Genomic DNA, 25,872 nt, shown 5'->3' with positions numbered 1-25,872 from the left:
GATCTTTGCATTATCAATTGGGACAGGAGAAGTACTGGAGGATTGGAGAGTTGCATATATTGTTCCTTGTTGAAGAAAGGGAGTAGAGATAACTCAGGAAATTATCAAACTGAGTCTTACTTCAGTGGTGGGCAAGTTGTTCAAGATCCTGAGAGGCAGGATTTATGAGCATTTGTTTGTTTCAAATGTTTTTATTGTGAAGCAACATCAGCTTAACCACAGCTGACAATGTCCTAAAGTACAATGCTTTTTTCTTTTCTTTCTTATAACAACATAATGAAACGTTATCAAGGACAGACTCAAGGAATTTGAAAAAATCTGGCAACCATTACTAGCAACACACATCAAAGTTGCTGGTGAACGCAGCAGGCCAGGCAGCATCTATAGGAAGAGGCGCAGTCGACATTTCAGGCGGAGACCCTTCGTCAGGACTAACTGAAGGAAGAGTTAGTAAGAGATTTGAAAGTGGAAGGGGGAGGGAATGCCCCACCTCCCCTTCGTATCCCATCCGTTATTTATTTTTATACACACATTCTTTCTCTCACTCTCCTTTTTCTCCCTCTGTCCCTCTGACTATACCCCTTGCCCATCCTCTGGTTCCCCCCCCACCCCCGTCTTTCTCCCCGGACCTCCTGTCCCATGATCCTCTCATATCCCCTTTGCCAATCACCTGTCCAGCTCTTGGCTCCATCCCTCCCCCTCCTGTCTTCTCCTATCATTTTGGATCTCCCCCTCCCCCTCCAACTTTCAAATCTCTTACTAACTCTTCCTTCAGTTAGTCCTGACGAAGGGTCTCGGCCTGAAACGTCGACTGTACCTCTTCCTAGAGATGCTGCCTGGTCTGCTGCGTTCACCAGCAACTTTGATGTGGGCAACCATTACTGTTGTATTTAGAAGAGACCAACAGCTGAACTAAGTGTGGGGGGCGGTAGGACCTATGTATGTACAGTAAACAAGCAAAAAGCAAAGGAAACCCTACCACCCCATCTCCTTTCCCCTTCCTAGCCCTACCCTCCCCTCACCCCTCCCGTATGTGCTGTTTAGGTCCTACCGCACCCCCCCCCCCACACACTTAGTTCAGCTGTTGGTCTGAACTAAGTGTGGGGGGCGGTAGGACCTATGTATGTACAGTAAACAAGCAAAAAGCAAAGGAAACCCTACCACCCCATCTCCTTTCCCCTTCCTAGCCCTACCCTCCCCTCACCTCTCCCGTATGTGCTGTTTAGGTCCTACCGCACCCCCCCCCCCCACACACTTAGTTCAGCTGTTGGTCTCTTCTAAATACAACGGTAATAGTTGCCAGATTTGTTCAAATTCCTTGAGTCTGTCCTTGATAACGTATCTTATGCTCTAGATGCAGAGTATCCATTAATGCAGCCAGCCATTGTCTGAGTGATGGAGTTTCCTTCTTTTTCCAGAACATCAGTATGACTTTCTTTCCATTAAGTATGCCATAGGTCAGGAGTTGTTGCTGGGTAGCCTGGAATTTATTTGACCTCTCAGAAGTTCCAAAAATTATTAAAATTGTGTGTGGTATAATCTGAACCTTTAGTACCTTCGATAGGACCTCAGATATTTGCTTCCAATACTCTTGTACCCTGGGACATAAAGCATAACTATGTAACAAATTTGCCTCTGCGGATTTGCATTTCTCACACATTGAGGACACCTGGGAATATTTTATGAATCTTTACTTTTGAGTAATGTAGTCTATGTAGGATTTTAAATTGTATTAAACAATGCCAGGCATTGATGGAACAGAGTTAACATACTCCAAAGCCTCATTCCATATATAACCTCCTCTATCCCTGTACCCAACTACTCTTCCCGCTCTTTTTAAATATTATCCATTGTTGTATGACACTTGTTTTGTATGGCATCATACAGATAGGCGATGATGTGTTCTGTCCCTAAACATGATTATCTAGTTTATCAGGTTCTGCCGTCTCAAAACCCAGGTTAAGTGTGAAGCAGCTCATTTTGGTAGGTCAAATTTGAAGACACAATATAATATGAATAGTAAGACTCTTGGCAGTGTGGAGGATCAGAAAGATCTTGTGGTTCATGTTCCCAGGACATTCAAAGCAGGTTGACAGTGTTATTAAGAAGGCGTATGGTGTGTTGGCCTTCATTAACCATGGGATTGGGATCAACAGCCGTGAGGTAATATTACGGCTATAGAAGACCTTGTTTGAGACCCCACTTGGAGTTCTGTGTTCTGGTTAAGTGAAGTTGGCCTTTTCTCCTTGGAGCAACAGAGGATGTGAGGCGACCTGATAGAAGTGTATAAAATTATGAAGGGCATTGATCGTGTGGCTAGCCAGAGGCTTTTGCCCCATGGCTGAAATGGCTAACACAAGGGGGCATAGTTTTAAGGTGCTTGGAAGTAGACACAGAGGGGGTGTCAGGGGTAAGTTTCTCACACAGAGTGGTGAGTGCGTGGAATGCACTGCCGACATCGGTGGTCGAGGCGAATATAATTGGGTCTTTTAAGAGACTCTTAAGATAGGTACAGGGACCTTAGAAAAATAGGGGGCTATGCAGTAAGTTAATTCTAGGCAGTTTCTAGAGTCGGTTACATGGTTGGCACAACATTATGGGCCAAAGGGCTTGTAACGTGCTGTTGATTTCTATGTTCTAAGTGTCTATACATGGAACACCTCAGCACAGAACAGGCAATTTGGACCACAATGTTGTGTGGACCTTTTAGCCTATTACAAGATCATTCTAACCCTTCTTTTTCCCCCATAGTCCTCCAGTTTTCTATCAACCATGTGCCTGTCGAAGAGTTTCTTCAATGCCCCTAATGTATCTGCCTCCACCACCACCCCTGTTAGGGCGTTCCGTGCACTCACCACTCACCATGTAGTGAACTTTCCTTTCTTATATGGGATGAGGCAGAAATCAAACCAGCATTGACTGGCGGGGCCAAAGAGCTAGTTCTGTGCTGTCGTGCTGTATAACCACATTTCCTATCCCCAACTTGACCCTTGTGTTGGTTGATTATTCAATGATAACAAGCTGACATATTGAATAGAACCTTTTCCAAAATGTAAATTACACTGATACATTGTACCGATGCATTGCCACGGAGAATGCAGCGGTAGCCAGGACACACACAGCACATCTTTAAGAAAAATGCCGAAATAAACAAGCTAATTAATTACGTGTCAGGCGGCACCTAATTAATTAGCTTGTTTTTTTTCGGCTTTTTTCTTAAAGATGTGCTGGATGCATCCCGGCCACCATTGTACCACTGCATTCTTTGCAGATGGGTATCGGTTGGTGGCCCGGAGATCGGGACCACGGCGCCACCCCAACCTCCGACTCAGCCTAACACACCATCATCAGTGTGCTCGGCGCTGTCTTCCTGATTCCGGTAAGTGATACTACACTGTACATACATTATTTCTACTTTATGTAGGCTGTGTATTTTTGTGTTATTTGGTATGATTTGGCAGCTTCATAGCTTAAAGGTTACCGGAGAGAGTGTTTCTGCCGAGAGCACTTGCGTGAGATTTTCGCTATGGAGAATAGTGCGGCAAAGATGATAGAAAAGTATTTCTGCTTTACATAGGCTATGTATTTATCATATCATTCCTGCTTTTACTATATGTTAATGTTATTTTAGGTTTTGTGTGTTATTTGGCATGATTTTGTAGGTTATTTTTTGGGTCTGCGAACGCTTGCAAATTTTTCCCATATAAATAAATGGTATTTGCTTCTTTACGACAGTCCGGCTTATGGACCGTTTCATAGGAACGCTCTACCTTTGGATGGCGGGGAAAACCTGTATTGTTAAACTAAGTAGCTTGAAGATTTATTTGGCATTATCACTGTTTTTAATTAACTTTATGCTAGATGAAGATAGGGCTGTGCAGGCATAATTGCATGTCATAAACTGAAACACTTTTATCATTGAGCGTATGTCAGAGAGGAGGTTAGTCTTCCCCCTTCCACATCACACCGAAAGCATGCAGTCCTCTTGTTATTATAATTACTTTATTGCTTCAATTGCAATCTGGAGTAAGATGTGCTTGCTATTTTATGACTGTGCTATTTTGAGCCTGAACAATATTTCCTCCGAAGGAAGTGGTATCAATTTAATCTGTATATAACACCTGCATTCAGTACCCAACTCAATATGTTAGTACTGTACTTGGTATGTAATAAATTCCGCTATCGCACCATCATGAGTGTACAGTATGGAAACAGACTGTTTGCCCTGACTGGTTTATGCTGACCAAGATGCCCATCCAAGTTGGTCCCATTTATTGACATTTGGACACAAATTCAATTTTCACCATAACTATTAAATCTGTCACGATGAGGGGCGCTTTTCTGTCAGGTTATTTTTCCCTTTTTGCCTTCCCAAAATAATAATGATAGCAGTTTAACTCAATCTGATTACGTACATAGGCACAATCAAGTAGCAAACATCTTTCACCAAAATCTTGCTTTAAGATACAAACTCGTACAAGACACCATACCTTACTGTAAGTACAAGCACAGTCCAGTTTTAGAGTCAGAGTCCTACAAGTTTAATTATGACCGATCGATTAGTACAGATAGGACGATCCATAATAACCATCTGGATATAATATTTCAGGGTAAAACCAGCAAGAACAACTTAATAGAAATAGCCATTCCAAGCGTGCATAACATACAGAAATCCGTAAGTGAAAAACACAGAAATATGCTGAATTAAAAGAGGAAATTGAAAGTCTATGGAACATGAACAGGGTATACATTGTCCCCATTGTAATATCTACAACTGGTATCATCCTAAAGTCACACAATAACATTCAACTATTAGGACTACACAGCAATATTTATGTAAATCTCCAGAAAGCTACAATACTAAACACCACTAGAATAGTCTAAAAGTCCCTAGCAGTTGAGAAATTAATGTGCTTGGCTACACCCATACCTCAGGTTTTCCCAGCTTGAGCTGAGGAAAAAAATAAAAATAATGTATTTACAGAGCATTTTTCATACAGACAATGTAGTTCAAAGTGCTTTATAATGGGATAAAGTGCAAACATGAAAATAATAATAAAAAAAGATGTTAGTTAAAGGCAACATTTTTTTAAAAAGAAGGAAATGAAGGAGGGTGAGATGTCACTAATGCTTCCCTTTACCTGGTTGCTTATCAAGGTTTTGAAACACTGTTTCCCTTTGTTTTTGCAGTTTAGCGGCAAAAACCAATGTGGGGTGGGTAGCCTTGCAGATTTAGAATTCGGTAAAGAGAGTTGCATTCACAGAATTATGTCAAACTTTGCTTTCTTTTCAGCTCCCTGCATTGACTGAACAGCAAAAGGCCAACGTTGAGGTAAACAGAGATGCTTATCAAATAAACATCCTGTTACATTTCAGAGAGATGCTTTATTTCTAATGATCTTTTCTTAATTGCAGGCAATTATGCATGCAGTTATAAAGAAGTTAACATATGATGAAGAATATAATTTTGAAAATGAGGTAAGAATATTGAGCACTAAAATGAGTACAGGCTATGTTCTTTAAACTGACAAGACTCATTGAAATACTTCCTTATACTCAATTAGGTATAATTGAGGTATCACTGGTTAAGTCCATTGACGGGTTTTCCAGCAGGGGACTCATGGAGTGATCTGCTTTTGGGCGTTGCTCCATACCCTTTACTTTTTCACATGTAACCACTGTTACTTACCTTACCAACACCTACACTAAACGATCTATATTATTGAACTACGACTTTTACTTATTGAAAATGAATACCAGAGCACGAGAAGCTAAAGAAGGGAAAGGTTCCGCTGGGAATGGAAAAACAAATGGTGATCCTGGAACTTCGAAGGAAACTCCGGTAACTATGGAACTAATGAAGAAACTTTTAGAAGATACAGTTAATCGAAGACTCACCGCAATTGAAGAAGCGTTGAATTTGAGGAAAGAAGAATTAAGAACATTCAGACGTGAAATCGACCAACATCAAGTCAGGATTTCGGAGTTAGATGAAGATGGCCGTAAAAGAGAAAAAAGAATTGAAGCGCTTGAAAGAAGTTTAACTTTGGTAACTCAGCAATTGGAACACTATCAAGCTAAGACTATCGATCTTGAAAATCATTCCCGACGACAGAATTTGCGCTTAATTGGTTTCCCTGAGGATGTGGAGAAGGGAGATCCTACCAAATATTTTTCTAAATTGCTAATGGATGTGTTTGGCTCTGATTTATTGGAAGAACCACCGATATTAGATCGTGCTCATCGCTCATTACGTTTTAATCCGGAGAAATCAGCTAAACCGAGATCGATCATTATTCGGTTTCATCATGTTCACGAGAAGGAACGAGTTATTTGAGCTGCTCGGAAGAAAGGTATGATCGAATTTCAAGATTTCAAGTTCAGAATTGTTGAAGACTACAGCCAAGATGTACTGAAAAAGCGGATGGCTTTTAAACCTCAGATGGCAGAACTTTATCATCGGGGCTATATAGCGCTACTGTTTCCAGCCCGTCTGAGAGTGGTTATGCCGGATAACTCGCGCAGTCTGTTTAAAAATTCGATGGAAGCCCAAAGTTTTCTCGATGATCTGCCTCCCTTTACGGAGGATTAATCAAAGTATCGTTTGTTTTTTTTTCTCTCGTCTCTGATTGTTTAGTTCGAGGTTTTGTTTTCTCTATCTGGCAGTGTAGGTTCGTTTTATATAGTTAAACGATATTAGGCTTTTCTGTTAGTGATCCTGTATATCTTGCTCTTAATTACGTTTGGGTAGTTATCTAGTTGAAGTTATCTTTAACTTGTTTTCTTTTTGAAATGTTACTAAAGTATTATATTTTAAAATGGGGGATTGTTTTTTTTCTTCTCCCCAGAATCCTTGCTGTTTCTTGCGTCATTTCCGATCATTTATATTTGAAAAATTAATATAGTAATATGATTTTATGTTTGATGTTCTTTGAAATATGAGTAGCAAGGAACTGCTCGATGCTTTTAATTGCTTTAGATTTTTTTTTGTTATAGCTAGTTTTTACTTTTTTTCCATAAGGGTGGTGTTTTTCTTGATAAACATATTTCTGTTGGGTCGCCCTCTGGAAAGATGGGGCTCGGTTTAGTCTTAGATTTAGCATTGGCCACTGTCTGGCTCTTTTCTGGGGTTTTGTGGGAGGTGGGTGGTATTTTTCCTTTTATTCCTTTTTCATTTTTTCTTTTTAAATGGGCTGACCAGAAACTACTAAAATGTCTGAAATGTCATAACTTCCGGTTCCTCTTTGGACCTTTTTTCCTCTTCCGGGGTTATGAGTCTCTACTCTGGTTAACCCTTTACATACTTTATACTCGAGCTCATTATGATGGATAAGACTATTAATTCAGCCTGTTGAATTATAGCTTTTGTTACGCTAATGGCGAGAAGATCTATTTTGTTGAACTGGAATGAAACTAATCCTCCAACTACATTCCATATTCTCAAACCATATTAAGTTTAAATTTAGAAAAAATTAGAAGTGATATTTTTGACCCTTCGGTTAAATTTGAAGAAACTTGGAAACCTTTAATGCAACATTTTCATATGATGTAATCTGACCTTTCCGAAACTTTTTTCTAAACTTAAATTATATGATGAGAGGAGCAGAGTTAATGACATTATTGAACGTGTCCGATACAAGCTGTTGGTCTAGCTCTGTTTTGTTTTTTTTTCTTGGGGTTTTTTTTTCTCTTTTGGGGTTTTTTTCTTTATTTTTTTTAATGTTTAATCTCATTATGAGTTTGGAAGTCTTATATCTATGTTACTTAAAATTCATTTTATATATGCTGATGAACATTTTTCCAATCTCTTTGTACCAATATTGTTATTGAGTTTATAATTTGGAAAAATTAATAAAAAGATTTAAAAAGAACGAAAGTCCATTGACAGTAATGACTACATCACTACCAATAGGTGCTGTTTGACTTGAACCAAACTAGTATTTAGCCTGATGGCCAAAAAGCTCAATTTTGGTTTCATCAGACCATAGAACCTTCTTCCCGTTGACTTCAGAGTCTCCCACATGCCTTATGGCAAATTCTAGACAAAATTTCATGTGAATTTTTTTTTTCCAACAGTGGCTTTCTGTTTGCCACTCTCCCATAAAGCTGCAACTGGTGAAGCACCCAGGCAACATTTGTTGTATGCGCAATCTCTCCCATCTCAGCCACTAAAGTTTGTAACTCCTCCAGAGTTGTCATAGGTCTCTTGGTGGCCTCCCTCACTAGTCCCCTCCTAGCACGGTCACTCAATTTTTCAGGATGGCCTGCTCTAGGCAGAGTTGCAGCTGTGCCATATTCTTTCCTTTTCTTGATGATTGACTTAACTGTGCTCCAAGAGATGCTCAGTGACTTGCAAATTTTCATATATCTATCTCCTGGTTTGTGCCTTTCAGTGGCCTTTTTGCAGAGTTGCTTGGAGTGTTCTTTTGTCTTCATGGTGTAGTTTTTGCAAGGATGCTGACTCACTAGCAGTAGGACCTTCCAGGTGTATTTTTACTACAATAATTGAAACACCTTGACTGCACACGGTGATCTCCATTTAACTCATTATGTGACTTCTAAAACTAATTGGCTACACTAGTGTCCTGTTAGTTAAAGTCTAACCCGAGCTTTGTGGCCCATCAGGCCGGTGCTTATGCCGGTTTCTGTGGCGTGAAGCGACTGAGAGTACGAGACTCCCCACCCCCGGATAGGACGTCAGTTTATCACAAGGTTAACTCCCAGCATATGCTGGTACCCATTTTCAGCTGGGTGGACTGGAAGTATCCTATTAAAGGTGGTGAATACTTATGCAATCAATTATTTTATGTTTTATATTTGTAATTAATTTAGATCACTTTATAGAGATCTGTTTTCACTTCAGTGTCAAAAGAAGCCAAATTAAATCCACTGTGATTCAGTGTTGTAAAGCAATAAAATGTGAAAACTTCCAGGTGGGGTGGGGGGGGGGTGATATACTGTGTGTGTGTGTGTATATTTATTTTTTTTTAATTTATATATACTCAGGAAGAGAATCAGACCAGTCATCGAGGCTACTCAGCCATTCAATCACGACTGATTTCTTTTGCCCACATTGTATATGAATGTGGAGAAAATAAAATAATTGCATAATATCTGTTGGAAATGTATGTAAATAGGCAAATTTGCATTCTACTGATTGCATCCTGATGTATGCTGTTTGCATTTCACTTTTCCAAGCAAGCTACGTGAGAGCACTGTACAGTTTATTAAACTAATTTGACTGAAACTGCTCAGGTTTGTTTCCCTGTACTGCTCAGTAAATTTATGCTTGTAAGATTTCACTTTGTAACAAGCACTTGTTTATAGTGCATGTGTTTTTCCCCCTCATAATTTGGTTTTAGGGTGAAGATGAAGCCATGTTCCTTGAGTACAGAAAGCATTTAAAGTTGCTGTTGGACAGATTGGCACAAGTTTCTCCTGAATTACTTTTAGCTGCTGTTCAAAGAGTCTTTAACACAACGCTGGAGTAAGTGTTCATCTCTTGCCCCAACCTAAATAAAAATGTAACCATATTTGCCAATTATTAGCTTTTGTTTCATGATTAATTTCTCTTCGACACTTGAGTGTTGTGTTTGTGTGTGCTGTGGGTAGAAAGAGTGGGAGGTGTTTCATACAGTATATATGGTACATTGCACTCCAGCACAGCATGTGATAGACAGGTAACATCACAACTTCATAACAAACAGAATTTGAAAAGAATCATATTTATTTGCATTCTCTTACCTTTATGACCATCTGTTTAAAATATTCATTGCTAAAACTATGCTAATCCAGATCTTAATCCTTGGTGTGAATTTTAAGTGTATGGCCTACCTAAGCTGTACTTAATCTTCTGCGAAATTATGCCTGCTCATACTTGTCTTCTTTGGGCTCGCCTATCCTTCAGGATTCCATATATAATCTGAAGCTTTGCAGGGCTTTAATTTTTAAAATTACAGTAAGGTCTAAGCATTTCACATGGAAGAGGTGTGATCAGTGTCACTTGTCTATCAGCAGTGCTGCAGGTTTCTCTCACACCCGAAACCCATGCCCTGTAGTTTTATGTGCCTCCCCAACCTGGGGAAAAAGGACTGGCCGTTCTTAGTGATTTTATTTTTTATTTTCAGATATAGCACAGTACCAGGTCCTTTCAAAACAATGAGCCCACACCAACAATTATACTCATATGGCTGATTAACGTACTAGCACGTAGGTTTTTGGAATGTGGAAGGATACCTGAGTACCTGGAGGATACCCACATGGTCATGGAGAGAATGTATAAACTCCTTACAGACAGCGTTGGAAATGAACCTTGTTGGTTGATGCTGTAATAGTGTGACACTAACTGCTACGCTGCTGTGCTTATAAGGTGATCCTTCAGCCTTCCACTCTCCAAGGGAAACAATGCCAGGTTATTCAGCCTCACCTTGTGCTTCAGCCTGGTAATATCCTTGTGAAACTTTTCTTAACTGACATCCTTCCTATGCCTGTGTGTTGAGAACTGAACACAGTACTCAAAGTGTGGTCTCACCAGCACTTTTTCCAGTTGTAACATGATGTCCTAGCTCTTGTATTCAAGTTGTGCCAAGCACCCTCTTTACCACCCTGTCCACTTGTGTTGCTACTTACCCTTATGGGTGTCTGCTGGAATACCCTCTCCAGAGCCCTACCATTAATCGTGTATGTCCTGCCTTAGGTTCAGTGTCCCAAAGTGCATCACTTTGCACTTGTCTGAGTTAAATCCCTTTGCCCACTTTCCCAGTTTTCCATTGGCCCACTTTCCCAGCTGTTCCTGTTGTGTTTGTATAGATCCTGTTGGATTTTTAGTTAACTTTTACTGTCCACTGTGCCACCAATTTTGGTGTCATCTGCAAACTTACTAATCATGCCATGTACACACTCATTCAAATTGTTAATATAGTTAAAGGCTTTTGCATAGTATTCTGGTAACTTTGAAGCTACTGCAAAAAAAAACAAATTTCATGACATATGTGAGTGACATACCTGATTCTGATATGGGTTTGTATTGTGGACTGAGAGTGAGGAGGAGGCAGGGAGGGGGGCATCTTGATTGGGAAAAGGGGAAGAGAGAGGGGACCAGAGACGCATTCTGTAATGATTAATAAACCAATTGTTTGGAATCAGATGACCTTTAAGGACTCCACAACTCGTGTTCTTGATATTTTTTACTTATTTATTATTACTATTTTTACTACTATATGTAGCTTGTTGCTTTTTGCACTTTGGTTGTTTGTCCTTGTCCATGTAATTTTTCATTGATTCTCTTGTTTCTTTGTATTTAAATGTAGTATGCTTTTGTTAAAGTTCTGCCCCTTATCTCCCCTTTAGGAACTGGCAGAATACGAGGTTTATGGACGTGGAAGTGGCTTTGAGGCTGTTGTTCATGTTGGGAGAAGCAATCCCAGCGTCCCATAGTGCACACTTCTCGGGAGACAGTGCGAAAGCCAGTGCTTTGCAGGAGATGATGCACACAGTTGAGTTCACCTTGCCTGTAATCTACTTACTCTGTTGGGGGGAGCTGCCAAGTCTCTATTTTAAGAAAGTTGTCTTAAAGATAAGTTTGATGCTGATAGTGTGAAGTGGTGCTACCAGGTAGTTTGTTAATCCAAAGTATGGATCAATTAGCTAGAAAGGGTAGTGTTTATTTTAATTTTCCAACCCTGCACCTCACTGCAGGCACATTATCGAGATGTGTTTGGAATGTGTCACCAATTCAATTAGAGTAATAGCGCAGTGCAGCAGGGAGCCTTTCAAACTGCTGTGCCTGTGCTACCTCTTTGAATGAGTAGCTCAATAGAGCCTGAGCTGCTCATTCCTGTTTGACACAAGAGACTAGTCTGCAGATGCTGGAAATCCAGAGTGACACACATACCCAAAGTGCTGGAGGAGCTCAGCAGGTCAGGCAGCATTTGAGCAGCACAGTAGTGTAGTGGCTAGCACAACGTTTTATAGTATAGGCGGCTGGGGTTCAATTCCTACAACTGCCTGTAAGGTGCTTGTATGTTCTCCATGACCCCGTGGGTTTCCTCTGGGTGGCAGGTTAATTGGTCATCGTAAATTGTCCTGTGATTAGGCTGGGGTTAAGTCAGGAGTTGCTGGGCAGCCTAGCTGGAAGGCCCTATTCAGCACTGTATCTCAATAAATAAAATCTGTAGAGAGAATAAACAGTTAATGTTTTGGGCTGAGATTTCATCAGGATTAGAAAGGAAAGGGGAAAGATGTTAGAATAAGAAGGTGGGGGGGGAGTGGTAGGAGTACGAGCTAAAGGGTGAAGCCAGGTGGATGGGAGAAGGGGGTGCAGTGAGAAGCTGGGAGGTGATAGGTTGGGGAAAAAAAAGAGCTAGTAAAGAAGGAATCTGATAGAGGAGAGTGATGGGAGAAAGGGAAGAAGGAGGAGTATGGAGGGGCATGATAGGCAGGTGAGGAGAAGAGGGGAGCCAGAGGAGGGAATGGAAGAAGTGGGGGGAAGGGGAAAAATTACGAAAGTGAGTGAAATCAGTGTTCGTGTCTTCAGGTTGGAGGCTACCCAGATAGAATCCTCCAACTTGAGAGTGGTCTCGGGTGGCGGTAGAGGAGGCCATGGACTGACATGTTGGAATGGGGATTGGAATTGGAATGGTTGACCACTGGGAAATCCTGCTTTTTGCAGAGGTCTTTTTTTAACCATGCAGATTAATCCTTTGCAAATACTTCAACATTTCATCTGAGAGACTTTTATTCAGGTAGATTGACCGGATGGGTTCCCTCATATCTAGGATGACCCCTTTAGGGCAGGAGAAACAGGTCAATAATTCCTACTTCATTTACAATAAAATGCTCTGTAGCCATTCCATAGAGACGAAGTGTTCTCAGGGCAAGGGTTTTGCCAGTACCCGTGGGGCTGAGTTATAAACAGTGTTGGACAGGTTAAGAGATTTAAAATCCTAATGAAGGGTCTCAGTCCAAAACATTGACTGTTTATTCATTTCCATAGATGCTTCCTAACCTGCTGAGTTCCTCCAGCATTTAGTGTGTGTTACTTTGGACAGGCTAGGACTTTATTCTTTAAAGTATAAGAGATCTATCATCTCTACAGATGGTCTTGCAGAGGTATATAAAATCGAGGGGCATAGAATAGGGTGAATGCACTTGGTCTTTTTCCCAAGATTGGGCAATCATGAGCTGGGGGGCATAGCTTTAAGGTGAGAGGGGAAATGTTTAATTGGAACTTGAGAAGTGGCTTATTACTCAAAGGGTGGTGACTGTGTGACGATAGGAAGTGATTAAGGGCAGTATAATTTTTAAAAATCAGTTGCATAAGTAGATGGATTGGAAAGATTTAGAAGATTATGGCCCAAATACTGATAGACGGGACTAGCCTTCTTGGTCGGCATAGATCAGTAGGACTGAAGGGCCTGTTTCCATGCGCTATAACTGTGAAAAGAGGAAGGCTATATAAATGCTATAGGAAGTAATACAATGTATGGATGAGTGCAGTTTAATTTCTAGAATATAACACACTTTCTTTGTCTCTATAGTTGGTGACGTCTGGAGTGAGTCAGTACCAGCATACATCAGTCACATTGGAATTTTTTGAAACTGTAGTTCGTTATGAGAAATTTTTTACTGTAGAACCGCAGCACATTCCTAGTGTTTTGGTGAGTTGTTTTACGAATCTATTTCCTGTAATGCTCTGCACTTGCTTGCCTTTTTACTATTTAGTGGTCTACAGAACTAAACGTATTTACTCTGTGGAGTAGCGGGTGAGAATTGTGTAAAACGGATTTTTGTGAGGTTAATGGTTACTACGCTTGGTATGCTAGTTTTAGTTAATTGGTTATTTTACAGTACCTGTGATTTTTACCCCGTGAACATTGTATTGGTATGTTGGTAAGGTTATCAAGTAAGAGTCACAGTTCTACCTCATGGCCCATCACTTCTGAGCCCATCGACAATGATCCTACATCAATCCTGTTCTTCCCAGCCCACCCCACAATCCTGCCATCCACCTCCAGTAGGGTTAACTTTAAAGTAACCACATGGAAGGAAACTGGAACACTTGGCAAAAGGACGACAGACTTAATGCAGACAGCGTTTGAGATCAGAATTGAACCGGGGTCTCTGGAACTGTGAGGCAGCTACACTAGCTATGTCTAAACTGGGGTTTTCAACCTGGGGTCCACGGACTCTTGTTTAATGGTAGAAGTCTATGGCATGAAAAAGGTTGGGAAGTCCTGCTCCAAACCATTGTCTTGTCATTTGTACGTGGAATCTTAGATCAAAATTAGTCTGGGTGGAGCTTGGATTTCACCACTGCAGCTGGTTTAAATTTGGTTAATTCAAAACCCATCTGGTTTAATATCAAACAACAGGAATTCTGCAGATGCTGGAAATTCAAGCAACATACATCAAAGTTGCTGGTGAATGCAGCAGGCCAAGCAGCATCTAACTGCACCTCTTTCTATAGATGCTGCTTGGCCTGCTGCGTTCACCAGCAACTTTGATGTATGTTGGTTGGTTTAATATCACTCTGGAATGAAACTCCAGACTATTTGGAGAGAAATGGTGAGGATGGAGGGTGGGTATGAAAGTATAATTTGGGGGTTTTTTTGTTTGTGTGCTCTAGGAATAGGCAAGACAACTGAACTAGCGAGGTTGACCTGAACACAAGAAATAGGGACTGGCCACTTCAACTTCTTCCACCGTTGAATAAGGCTAATATGATCTGATTCTAACTTTGCCTCTGCATTCCTCTTGACTCCTTGCTCATCAAGAATCTGTCAACCTCTGCATTTAAAATATTCAAGTTCTCTCATTCAGCCTCTCCTTCATAAAGATTTTCAAAGGTTCCACTCTGTTCGTCAGCACCAATTCCAGCACCCAGACTAGAGTGCGTTTGCTGCCCATGCCACCACAGACTCTCAGATTAACATTAACTTATATATCAACTCTGTCCTTGAGCACATCAACAAGTGTGTAGATAGAGTGACATCACAAAAACAAATAAAAGTTTTCCCCAGTCAGAAACCATGGATGAACAGAGGGGTTCGCCTCCTGCTCAAAGCCAGAGATTCAACCTTCAGGTCTGGAGACCAGGAGGCTTGCAGCTCAGCCAGGGCCAACCTGAGGAGGGGAATCTCTCAGGCTAAACACACATGCAAACAGAGGATCGAGGAGCATTTCAACTCCTCGGACCCCCAGTGCATGTGGCACGGCATACAGGTCATTACAGACTTCAAACCACTTAGTACTGTGACCCTTCCAGCTCTGCTTCCCTCCCTGATGAGCTCAATTATTTCTTCACTCACCTTGACTGAGAGAACAAGGAGGTCACCCTCAAAGCGGATCTCCCACCTGGTGAACTGCCTCTCTCACTTTCCACCTCTAATGTTTGTGCCGCCCTGAGCAGGGTGAATATACAGAAGGCAGCTGGTCCGGATGGTATACCTGGCCGTGTGCTCAGAGTCTGTGCAGGGCAGTTGGCCAGGGTCTTCACGGACACTTTCAATCGGTCCCTGGCCCAGGCATTTGTCCCCACAAGCTTCAAGATTGCCACCATTGTGCCAGTGCCGAAGCATTCCACTGCCACGGGCCTGAATGACTTCCGCCCAGTTGCACTCATCCCCATCATTGCAAAGTGCTTTGAGAGACTGGTTCTGTCACATCTGAAATCCTGTCTGCCCACTACCCTGGACCCCCTCCCCCCCATCAATTTGCCTATCGTACCAACAGGTCTACAGAGGACGCCATCTCCATGGCACTTCACTCTGCCCTCACCCACCTGGACAGCCCCAACTCTTACGTCAGAATGCTGTTCATTGACTTTAGTTCAGCATTCAATACTGTGAATCCCTCCAAGCTGATCGCCAAACTTCACCAGCTTGGTATCAGTTCATCCCTCTGCAATTGGACCCTGGACTTTCTGACTAACAGATCCCAATCTGTTAAGTTCTCCTCCTCCATTCTCACCCTGAACACCGGCGTGCCTCAAAGCTGTGTGCTGAGCCCTCTTCTGTACTCACTTTTCACCTATGACTGTGTTCTTGTACATGGTTCTAACTCCATAATCAAGTTCGCAGATGACACCATGGTGGTTGACCTGATCAGAGGGGCTGACGAGATGGCCTACAGGGATGAGGTCCAGCACCTGACCGCATGGTGTACCAATAACAACCTGGCCCTTAACACCCAGAAGACCAAGGAGATTATTGTGGACTTCAGGCATGCTAGGAGCCACATTCATGTCCCCATCTACATCAGCGGAGCTGTAATGGAGCATGTATCAAGCTCGAAATTCCTTGTTGTCCACATTTCCGATCATCTCACCTGGTCCCTGAACTCCTCCATCCTGATCAAAAAGGTGCAACAGCGCCTTTATTTCCTGTGGAGCATCAAGAAAGCTCACCTCTGTCCCAGGATACTGACAGACTTTTACTGCTGTGCTATTGAGAGCATACTTACCAACTACATCTCAGTGTGGTATGGTAATTGTCCCATATCGGACCGCAAAGCACTCCAGTGTGTGGTGAAAACTGCCCAGCAGATTATCAGCACCCAATTGCCCACCATTGAGAACATCTACCATAAACGCTGCCTGGGCAGGGCGAAAAGCATTATCAAGGATGCATCTCACTCTAACCATGGACTTTTTACTCTCCTCCCATCTGGTAGGTGTCATTATACACCAGTCATTGAAAGTGGGCATGCAGGTACAGCAGGCGGTGAAAAAGGCGAATGGTATGCTGGCATTTATAGCAAGAGGATTTGAGTACAGGAGCAGGGAGGTACTACTGCAGTTGTACAAGGCCTTGGTGAGACCACACCTGGAGTATTGTGTGCAGTTTTGGTCCCCTAATCTGAGGAAAGACATCCTTGCCATAGAGGGAGTACAAAGAAGGTTCACCAGATTGATTCCTGGGATGGCAGGACTTTCATATGAAGAAAGACATGAACTAGGCTCGTACTCGTTGGAATTCAGAAGATTGAGGGAGGATCTGATTGAAACGTATAAAATCCTAAAGGGATTGGACAGGCTAGATGCAGGAAGATTGTTCCCAATGTTGGGGAAGTCCAGAACGAGGGGTCACAGTTTGAGGATAAAGGCGAAGCCTTTTAGGACTGAGATTAGGAAAAACTACTTCACACAGAGAGTGGTGAATCTGTGGAATTCTCTGCCACAGGAAACAGTTGAGGCCAGTTCATTGGCTATATTTAAGAGGGAGTTAGATATGGCCCTTGTGGCTAGGGGGATCAGAGGGTATGGAGGGAAGGCTGGTGCAGGGTTCTGAGTTGGATGATCAGCCATGATCATAATAAATGGCGGTGCAGGCTCGAAGGGCCGAATGGCCTACTCCTGCACTTATTTTCTATGTTTTCTATGTTAGGCGCTACAGGAGCTTCCACTCCCGCATCAGCAGGCTCAGGAAGAGCTTCTTCCCTGAGGCTGTGACCTGCTGAACCTCCCATCACAGCGCTAAGCATTATTGCACCCATATTGTACTGTCTCAGTACTTTTATATTTGTATGCTGTAGCACTTTTTATTCGCAGTTATTTTGTAAATAATACTATTCTTTTGCACTTCTGGTTAGATGCTAATTGGATTTCATTGACTTTGTATCTGTACTTGGCACAATGACAATAAAGTTGAATCTAATCTTTTGTGGGAAAACAGTTGGTCTTAATGGTCAAAGCACTTGTGATTTTTTTCAGTCGGGATTCTCCCATTCCATTCTCTCCATCTCCATCCTGACTTATTACGGGCACACTGCTCTAGACGATGACAAGCCAGGCTTTAGCAGGGTTGTGCACACATCCTGCTATTACATACATTTGCAAGAAAAAATTTGTGAACCCTTTGCAATTACCTGTTTTTATGCATTAATTACTTATAAAATGTGGTCTGATCTTCATCTAGAGAAGAAGAAAGCCCTTAACTCTGAGTGGAGTCATCGGGACGCCGTTGTGACGGCGTTTTTTTTTTAAGCAGGCTTTCTTATTTTTATGAGGGCAAGTTGCTAGCTCGATGCTCAATCCAGCGCAGATGGAAAGTGTGCAAGGGATTCGAACTCGGGAGCCTTTGCTCTGAAGTCCGGCGCTGATGCCACTACGCAACCAACCGGCTGATCTTCATCTAAGTCGCAATAATAGACAAACACAATCTGCCTAAACTAATAATACACAAAACAATTGTAATTTTCATGTCTTTTTTGAACATATTGTTTGATCATTTACAGTCCAGGCTAGAAAGTATGTGAACCCTTGTATTTAATAACTGGTAGAAGCTACTTTAGCAGCAATAACCTCCACCAAATGTTTCCTGTAACTGCTGATCAGACTTGCACAATGGTGAGGAGAAATTTTCAACCATTTCTCTGTAAAAAAACTGTCTCATTTCATCAATATTTCTTGGATACCTTGCATGAACAGCCCCCTTCAGGGCAGGCCACAGGATTTCAATTGAGCTAAAGTCTGGACTCTGACTTGGCCATTACAAAACACAAATTTTCTTCTTTTTAAACAACCGTGTTGTTGATTTACTTTTGCGTTTGGATCATGGTCTTGTTGCATCATCATTAAACTTTCAAGTGATGGTCCGCTACCCTGACAATCTCCTGTAAAATGCTTTGATAAAATTTTGAATTCATTGTTCCCTAACGATTGCAAGCTGTCCAGGCCCTGAGGCAGCAAAGCAGCCCCAAACTATGATGCTCCTTCCACCATGCTTCACAGTTGGGATGAGGTTTTGGTGTTGGTGTGCATTTCTGCCATAAAGTTCAACTTTTCTCTCATCTGTTCACAGAACATTGTCCCAGAGGCATTGTGGAACATTCAGGTGGTCTTTTGCAAACTTGAGACATGCAGCAATTTTTTTTTTTTTTTGAAGAGCAGTGGTTTCCTCCATGGTGTCCTTCACTGAACACCATTCTTATAGTGGACACACTAACAGAGACTTCAGCAAGTTCTTGAGATTCCTACAGATCTTTTGCTGTTATCCTTGGGTTCTTTTTCACCTCCTTCAGCTTTTGGTGTGATGTTTGCAAGACATCCATTACTAGGGAGAGTAGTATCAGTACTGAATTTCCTCCACTTGTAGACATTTTCTCTAACTGTGGACTGATGAACACTCGGGTCTTTAGAAATGCTTTTGTAGCCTTTTCCAACTTAATGCATCTCTACAATTCTTCTTCTAAGGTGGTCTGAAAGTTGTTTAGGTTGGGCACGGTGCACAAACACAGATCTTTCTTGGGAAGAGCAGGCTCTGCCAGTAACCTGATTCTGTGCTTTTCTTATAGGGCAACCTACACCTCCAATCTCATCGCATGGATTGAAATACCTGACTCCAAATAGCTTTTATAGAAGGTTCACATACTTTTTTGAACCTAGACTGTGATTGTTTAAATGGTATACTCAGTATTGATGAAAAGAAGTACAATTGCTTGTGTGATATTAGTTTAGGCAGATTGTATGTCTGTTATTGTGACTTGGATGAAGATCAGATCACATTTTACGAGTAATTAATGCAGAAAGCCAGGTAATTGCAAAGGGTTCACGAACTTTCTCTTGCAACTGTATGTAAAACAAAAATCTTTTTCTTTAAGATCAAAGTACAGATATGTCATCGTATACAACCCCACGATTTGTTGTCTTGCTGGCATACTCAATAAGTCGATAGAATTAATAACCATAACAGAATCAATCAACAATGGCACCAATTTGGGCGTTCCACCAGTATACAATAGAAATCAAACTGCAAATACAAAAATAAGTAATAATAAATAAATAAATAAGCCATAAATATCGAGAACATGAGATGAGCTTTTGTCAAAGATGTAATTTTTAATGCTGCACTTCTTGCATTTAAAAGGGGGAGGGAAATGAAAACATCCCAATATTCTATGAACTTGCTTTTGAGGGAGAAGGCTGATGCACATCAGATAATTGAAAGAAATGGCTGAAATCTGATGTGATTTTATCAATTGTCATCATATTCTTCGATTTTTTTTTAATGTTTGGTGTTGTTCTTGCTGAAACTTTTAAATTGTATTAAATCATTTGATACTATGAGTCAAGGCTATTACAGCAATACAGTAAATTGGTGACAAGAATTGGTATAGAGTGTGGCGTCCACAGCAAAGATTAGTATATTATTTGAATAATCCTGTTAAACTTCCTATCTGCCCCTTTACCACTTTGAATGCATTTTTTTTTTTTAAATCCTATTTTTGTTTTGCTTTTGATGCAGATGTGCTTTTTGGATCACAGAGGATTGCGTAATAATAGTCCAAAAGTGCGAAGCAGGACAGCTTACCTGTTTTCCAGGTTCATTAAATCTCTGAGGTAGGTGATTCCTGCTTTATATCTCCCTTTTTGGATGCAGTGCTATTCATCCAGAGAATGTTCAGAAGTCAAGAATGAGGTCTAAATTTTGTAATTACAGCATTTTTATTAGGCTTTCATAACAATAAAAAATAACTCATCAATTCACTCTGTAAGGGAGAGAGAAAGGAGGAGACCATAAGAAAAAAAATGAAGTCTTGATTATCTTATATACACTATAAACTAGCTCATTAGGGAGCTACAGTACCATGCAAAAGTCTTGGGCACTTTTATATAGCTAGGGTGCACAAGACTTTTGCACAGTACTGTAGTCGTTTTATGTGTTGCACTGTATTGCTGCCACAAAAAGAAACAAATTTCATGGCATTTGTGAGTGATGATAAGCCTGATTCTGATATGGGTCTCTGTTGTGGTCTGAGAGGGGGAAGGGAGAGGGGAGAGAGCAGGAAGCACCAGAGAGACGTTCTGTAAATATCAGTAAACCAATTGTTTGGAATCAAATGACCTTGCCTGGTGTCTCAGGGCTCGGTGTGCCTGCACCCAGGCCACCACCAACTCCCGGCCCAGCACTCCTCTGCCACCTGCCCCACACTGCTCCCGTGGCACTCCATCCTCACCATTCCCAACATCCTTTGCTCCTGCCAGATTTACAAACCTGCTCTCTGCTCCACATTGACAAATACAGTACTGTGTGAAAGTCTCAGATACCCTGGCTATAGATGTGCTGAAGACCTTTGAACAGTCCTGTAAAGTGGATTCCAGTGATAAGGGGAGCCTATGAAATAGGTTCAGTAGCATGATAAGGGTTGCAGAGAAACCTCTATGGAATCAACTATACTACAATTACTGAAAATTCACTGGACTATTACACACATTAGGTGATTATATAAAATTATAAGCAAGCATGGGAAAGTTAAACTGCAAAAAACAAAAGTTTTGCACTCTAATCCAACACTTCATTTTTCTTCTGTTGTATTGATCGGAGAACATTTATTGAACAACACACACAAGATGCCAGAGGAACTCGGCAAGTCAGGTAGCATCTATAGAGGGGAATATACAGTTCGATGTTTTGGGTTGAGACCCTTCATCAGGACTTGTGCCACTTGACTGCTCCATCTCTCATATGTTCCCAGTACTCAGAAAGGCACAGAACTGATCTAGGATTATCTTGCTTCACTGGGTCTCAGGCTGAAATGTTCACTGTTTATTCCTCTCCATAGATGCTGTCTGACTTACTCCAGCATTTTGAGTGTTGTTCAAGATTTCCGGCATCTGCAGAATTGTTTGTTTGTATTTATTAAACAAGTTAATTAAGAAGAATGTGCCTCTTTTTATTGTTCCTACTGTGTAGTAGTGCCTGGTTTGACACTAAATGCTGCTGCTTTTCATTATAACAAAAAGCTATTAAGTTATAAATTATCCTGCAAATGTGCAATTCATTGCTGCTTTTTCTTACAGCAAGCATATGAATCCTTATATCGAGGATATTCTGAACAGAATGCAAGATTTACTGGTGCTTTCACCTTGTGTAAGTGTTGAATTTTCTTTGACTTAAAGTGGGTTAAGTCTCTTACTAGAACGAGAGTAGCTGTAGCCACTTTCACCAAATTACTGACTGGTGTCTAGAGATGTAAATTTGAATCCTATTGTGGCAGCTGGGAACTTAAATAAGAATCATAGAAACATGGAACATTACAAAGCAGTACAGGTCCTTCAGCCCAAGATGTGCCGACCTTTTAACCTACACTAAGATCAACCTGACCCTTTCCTCCTACGTGGCCTTTCATTTTTTTCTATCATTCAGTGTCTTAAATGTCCCTAATGCCTTTACCATCATGAAATTTCCTCTATACTTTCCTCAATTCACCTTAAAGTTTTGCCCCCTTGTGGATTCATGTGGATTTTCATGTAAGTTTGTACAGATTTGGAATAGTACGCTGTTAGTTTCATTGATGGTGATTGTGTCAGGGAAAGAAACAACAGCCTTAACTGTTTGGGAGAATTTTGTGGTTCCTCATTTGTAGTTTACTTTTAATGGTCTCAGTCTGAATGGACACAAAAAAGTGGCCTTAAATACAGATCCATAGCATTACAAATTGATATAATTTTGATTTTTACTAAACAGGTGAGAGAGTCTAGAGCTCAGAGTCTAGACCACAAAAATGTTGATGTGCAATGCAGAAGGTTCTCAGAGCTGCAGTTCCATGCCACCAAGCTTATCCAGTTACCTATATTTGCCCCAAATCTCTCTAAATGCCTCCTATCTATGTACTTATTCAAATATCTTGGAAATGTTATGGTACATGCACAGTGTAAAAATCATTGTAAGATGTAGTTTAATACAACAGTAGCGTAGTGATAAGCATAATGCTTTATAGTGCCAGCAATCTGGGCTCAATTTCCATTGTTCTCTGTAAAGTTTGTATGTTCTCCTCTGGACCACACGGGTTTTCTCCGGCTGCTCTGGTTTCCTCCCACATTCCAAATGTATACTGGTTAGGGTTAGTGCGTTGGGTGTATGCTATGTTGGCAGTGGAAGCATGGAGACACTTGCAGACTGACACCAGCACATCCTCAGCCTGTGTTGGTCATTGGTGCAAACAACATTTCACTGTATGTTTCAATGCACACGTAACAAATAAAACCAAACTTTTCTTTCTTTGAATCTGTGAAGCCCCTTGAGATTTTAACTTTGTTGAACAAGTAGTGAAAAAAGTTATTGTTTTAAGTTGTAAGTGTTTTGTGTACAATACAGAAAGTCAGAGGTAGCTTTTACACAGAGTTGTGGGTGGTTGGAAGAGGCAGATATATTCGGGACATGTAAGAGATTTTTGGGTAGGTACATGGATGATAGAAAGATGGAGGGGTATGTGGGTGGGTAGGGTTAGATTGATCTTGGAGTAGGTTAAAAGGTCAGGACACATTGGGGACTGAAGGGCCTGTACTGTGTTGCACTGTTCTATGTTTTATGACTGCAAACTGACTCTCTCTCCCAACCTCCCCTTCCTTTCTGTACCAATAAAATGCCAACATTCATATTACAAGCATTTTCTGTAGGCAATTATTGTTATGCTTTCTGTTAGATTGTAATGGCCTTCTTCGGTCCATTTCAGGAAAACGGATTCCAGACGTTGTTGAGCAGCGACGACCAATTGTTTATTTATGAAACAGCGGGCGTACTGATTGTGAATAGTGAATACCCAGCAGAGAGGAAGCAGACTTTGATGAGGGACTTGCTCACTCCACTAATGGAGAAATTCAAGGTATATTTAGAGAAACTCCTAACAGAGCAGGACGAAGAGAGGCAAACTGTACTGGCAGACTGCCTAAATCACGCTGTGGGCTTTGCAAGGTTGGTACTCTTTAAAAACAAGCTTGTGCCTTTATTAATGGCCTGTTTGCAGGGGCCTGTTATTTATTTTTTATTGATCCTGAACTGACTTCAATTTTGAAAGGGGCAACATGCTTGTAATACAATAGCTTTGCAAGTCTCCTTCAGCACTTTTCCTCCAGGTAAAATTCAGTTTGATGACCACAAGTCATTTTGAAGAACTTGCCAAATGAGCGTAGTATTGGAAAAAGAATTTCAATGCAGATAAAGTAAAAGGCATTCAATATATTGATTAAGAATGTTATATATGTATGAGTTGGATGAAAAGAAATCTAAAAGGCCTGAGGATATAGTAATGTATAAATTACTATGTTCTTCAAAATTACAGGGCTTTGTGGTTTATTTTTAGAGAGATTGTATTGATAAGAAGAGGCAGTGGTAAACTTTTATTTAATCTGGTATTTGAAATAGTATATTATTTTTGGTTGCTTTTTTTTTTAAGACATCCGTTAGTCTTGCGAGACCATGAATCCGTACCTGGAAAGTCTTCACTCTCCAGGGCGCAGGCCTGGGCAAGGTTGTATGGAAGACTGGCAGTTGTCCATGCTGCAAGTCTCTCCTCTCCATGACACCGATGTCCAAGGGAAGGGCAAGGGGCGATACAGCTCGGAACCAGTGTCATCGCAGAGCACTGTGTGGTTAAGTGCCTTGCTTGAGGACACAACGTGCTGCCTTGGCTGGGGCTCGAACTCCCGACCTTGAGGTCGCTAGTCGAATGCCTTAACCACATGGCCACACGGCCACACATTGCTATAAGCATAAAAATACATGAATGTAGAAAACATTTACAACAAAGTTGCTATCAGAAATTCAATGATTTCCTTATGAGAAAAGACATCGCCTTTCCCTTCATGTAATTTGATGATGAGAATCCTAATGGTGGTCTTCAAATTTGTGAGGTTGACGGAATAGAGGCATGGTGTATTTCCACTTGTCGGAAAGCATATGGGGACAACCAGTATGAGATTAGCACAGGAAATTCCATGGGGAATGATAACAATCTACGGAGTATAAGCTTAAAATCTTACATCGGGAAGGATGTACAAAGACTCAATTGTTGCTTTAACAGGGGTGGCAAACCTATGGCACGTAGCATGCACTGCCACCTCTTGTTTCTTTAAAACCCACCCATAGTAAGAAGGTACATAATGTTTATCTTTACTGCTAAAAGAGGCAGTAAATGATTTTTTTTACAGCCTGAGAGTAGTGAGTTGTTTTCACAGGCACTATCTCACGCCAGCTTGATGTCAGCCAGACAGTTGCGAGAACATGTGACATTTGAAATCCTCACGGAACTGGTGTACACATCAGTGTTTGGATAATAAACTGTTACAGTAACAACACTATTTAGAAGTGATGCTGTTTTCAATAGTCTTTTTAAAAGATTAACATAAATAATTTTAAAACAATGAATGCACAAAAATGAGCAACAGGGTTCATCCTTTTTGCTTAAGAAGTCCATAATTATTGTTACTAATTAAGTAATCAATGATCATCTCTGGTCAGAATTACCATGACACAAGAAAATTCTTTAGATTATCGCCAGTTTGGGCACAGGTTCCCAAAAAAGGTTTGCCACCCCTGACAATGGACTTTTAACTCATCATTCAGCCTGTCAAGCCCATGCAAGCTCTCAGCAGATCAATACCAATCTCCTCCCCACACCCCCCCAGTTTCTTTATTAGCACTTCAACTCATTCTCCTGCTTGGGCCGTGTGTCCTGTTTCTGCACAGCACATGTAATTCTGTGAATTGAACTGTGGCCCCTTGGTCAGCATTAAGTCCACCTTTCTCATTTGGTTTTCAGCCGCACCAGTAAGGCCTTCAGCAACAAGCAGACTGTGAAGCAGTGTGGTTGTTCAGAAGTGTATCGCGACTGTCTGCAAACATTCCTGCCCTCTCTGAGTTGCCCTTTGCAGAAGGAGGTGCTACGGAGTGGAGTTCGGACATTTCTTCACAGAATGATCATCTGTTTAGAGGAAGAAGTTCTTCCGTTCATTCCTACTGCCTCGGAACACATGCTCAAGGACTGTGAGGCAAAGGACCTTCAAGAATTTATTCCACTTATTAATCAAATCACAGCTAAATTTAAGGTACTGATTTAACTTCTGTTTTCAAATAGTTTCAAAGTTCAGAGTAA

General features: G+C 41.2%; 1 protein-coding gene across 3 annotated transcripts in view; it reads left to right on the top strand.

The window, feature by feature from the left end:
* xpot (exportin, tRNA (nuclear export receptor for tRNAs)) overlaps positions 1-25,872 on the top strand; it is an 87,658-nt gene that overhangs the window by 33,601 nt on the left and 28,185 nt on the right. For all 3 annotated transcript variants that reach the window (XM_063058414.1, XM_063058415.1, XM_063058413.1), the window contains exons 10-18: positions 5,294-5,332; positions 5,416-5,478; positions 9,363-9,487; positions 11,350-11,494; positions 13,539-13,658; positions 20,244-20,338; positions 21,800-21,869; positions 23,455-23,693; positions 25,540-25,825. In XM_063058414.1, the coding sequence (XP_062914484.1) occupies positions 5,294-5,332; positions 5,416-5,478; positions 9,363-9,487; positions 11,350-11,494; positions 13,539-13,658; positions 20,244-20,338; positions 21,800-21,869; positions 23,455-23,693; positions 25,540-25,825 (1,182 nt within the window). The remainder of the gene's footprint in view (positions 1-5,293; positions 5,333-5,415; positions 5,479-9,362; positions 9,488-11,349; positions 11,495-13,538; positions 13,659-20,243; positions 20,339-21,799; positions 21,870-23,454; positions 23,694-25,539; positions 25,826-25,872) is intronic.

Source organism: Mobula hypostoma, chromosome 9 (assembly GCF_963921235.1).
Source record: "Mobula hypostoma chromosome 9, sMobHyp1.1, whole genome shotgun sequence".
Lineage (NCBI taxonomy): Eukaryota > Metazoa > Chordata > Chondrichthyes > Myliobatiformes > Myliobatidae > Mobula > Mobula hypostoma.
The sequence above is the reverse complement of the archived record's forward strand: the minus strand, read 5'-3'. Positions and strand labels throughout refer to the sequence as shown.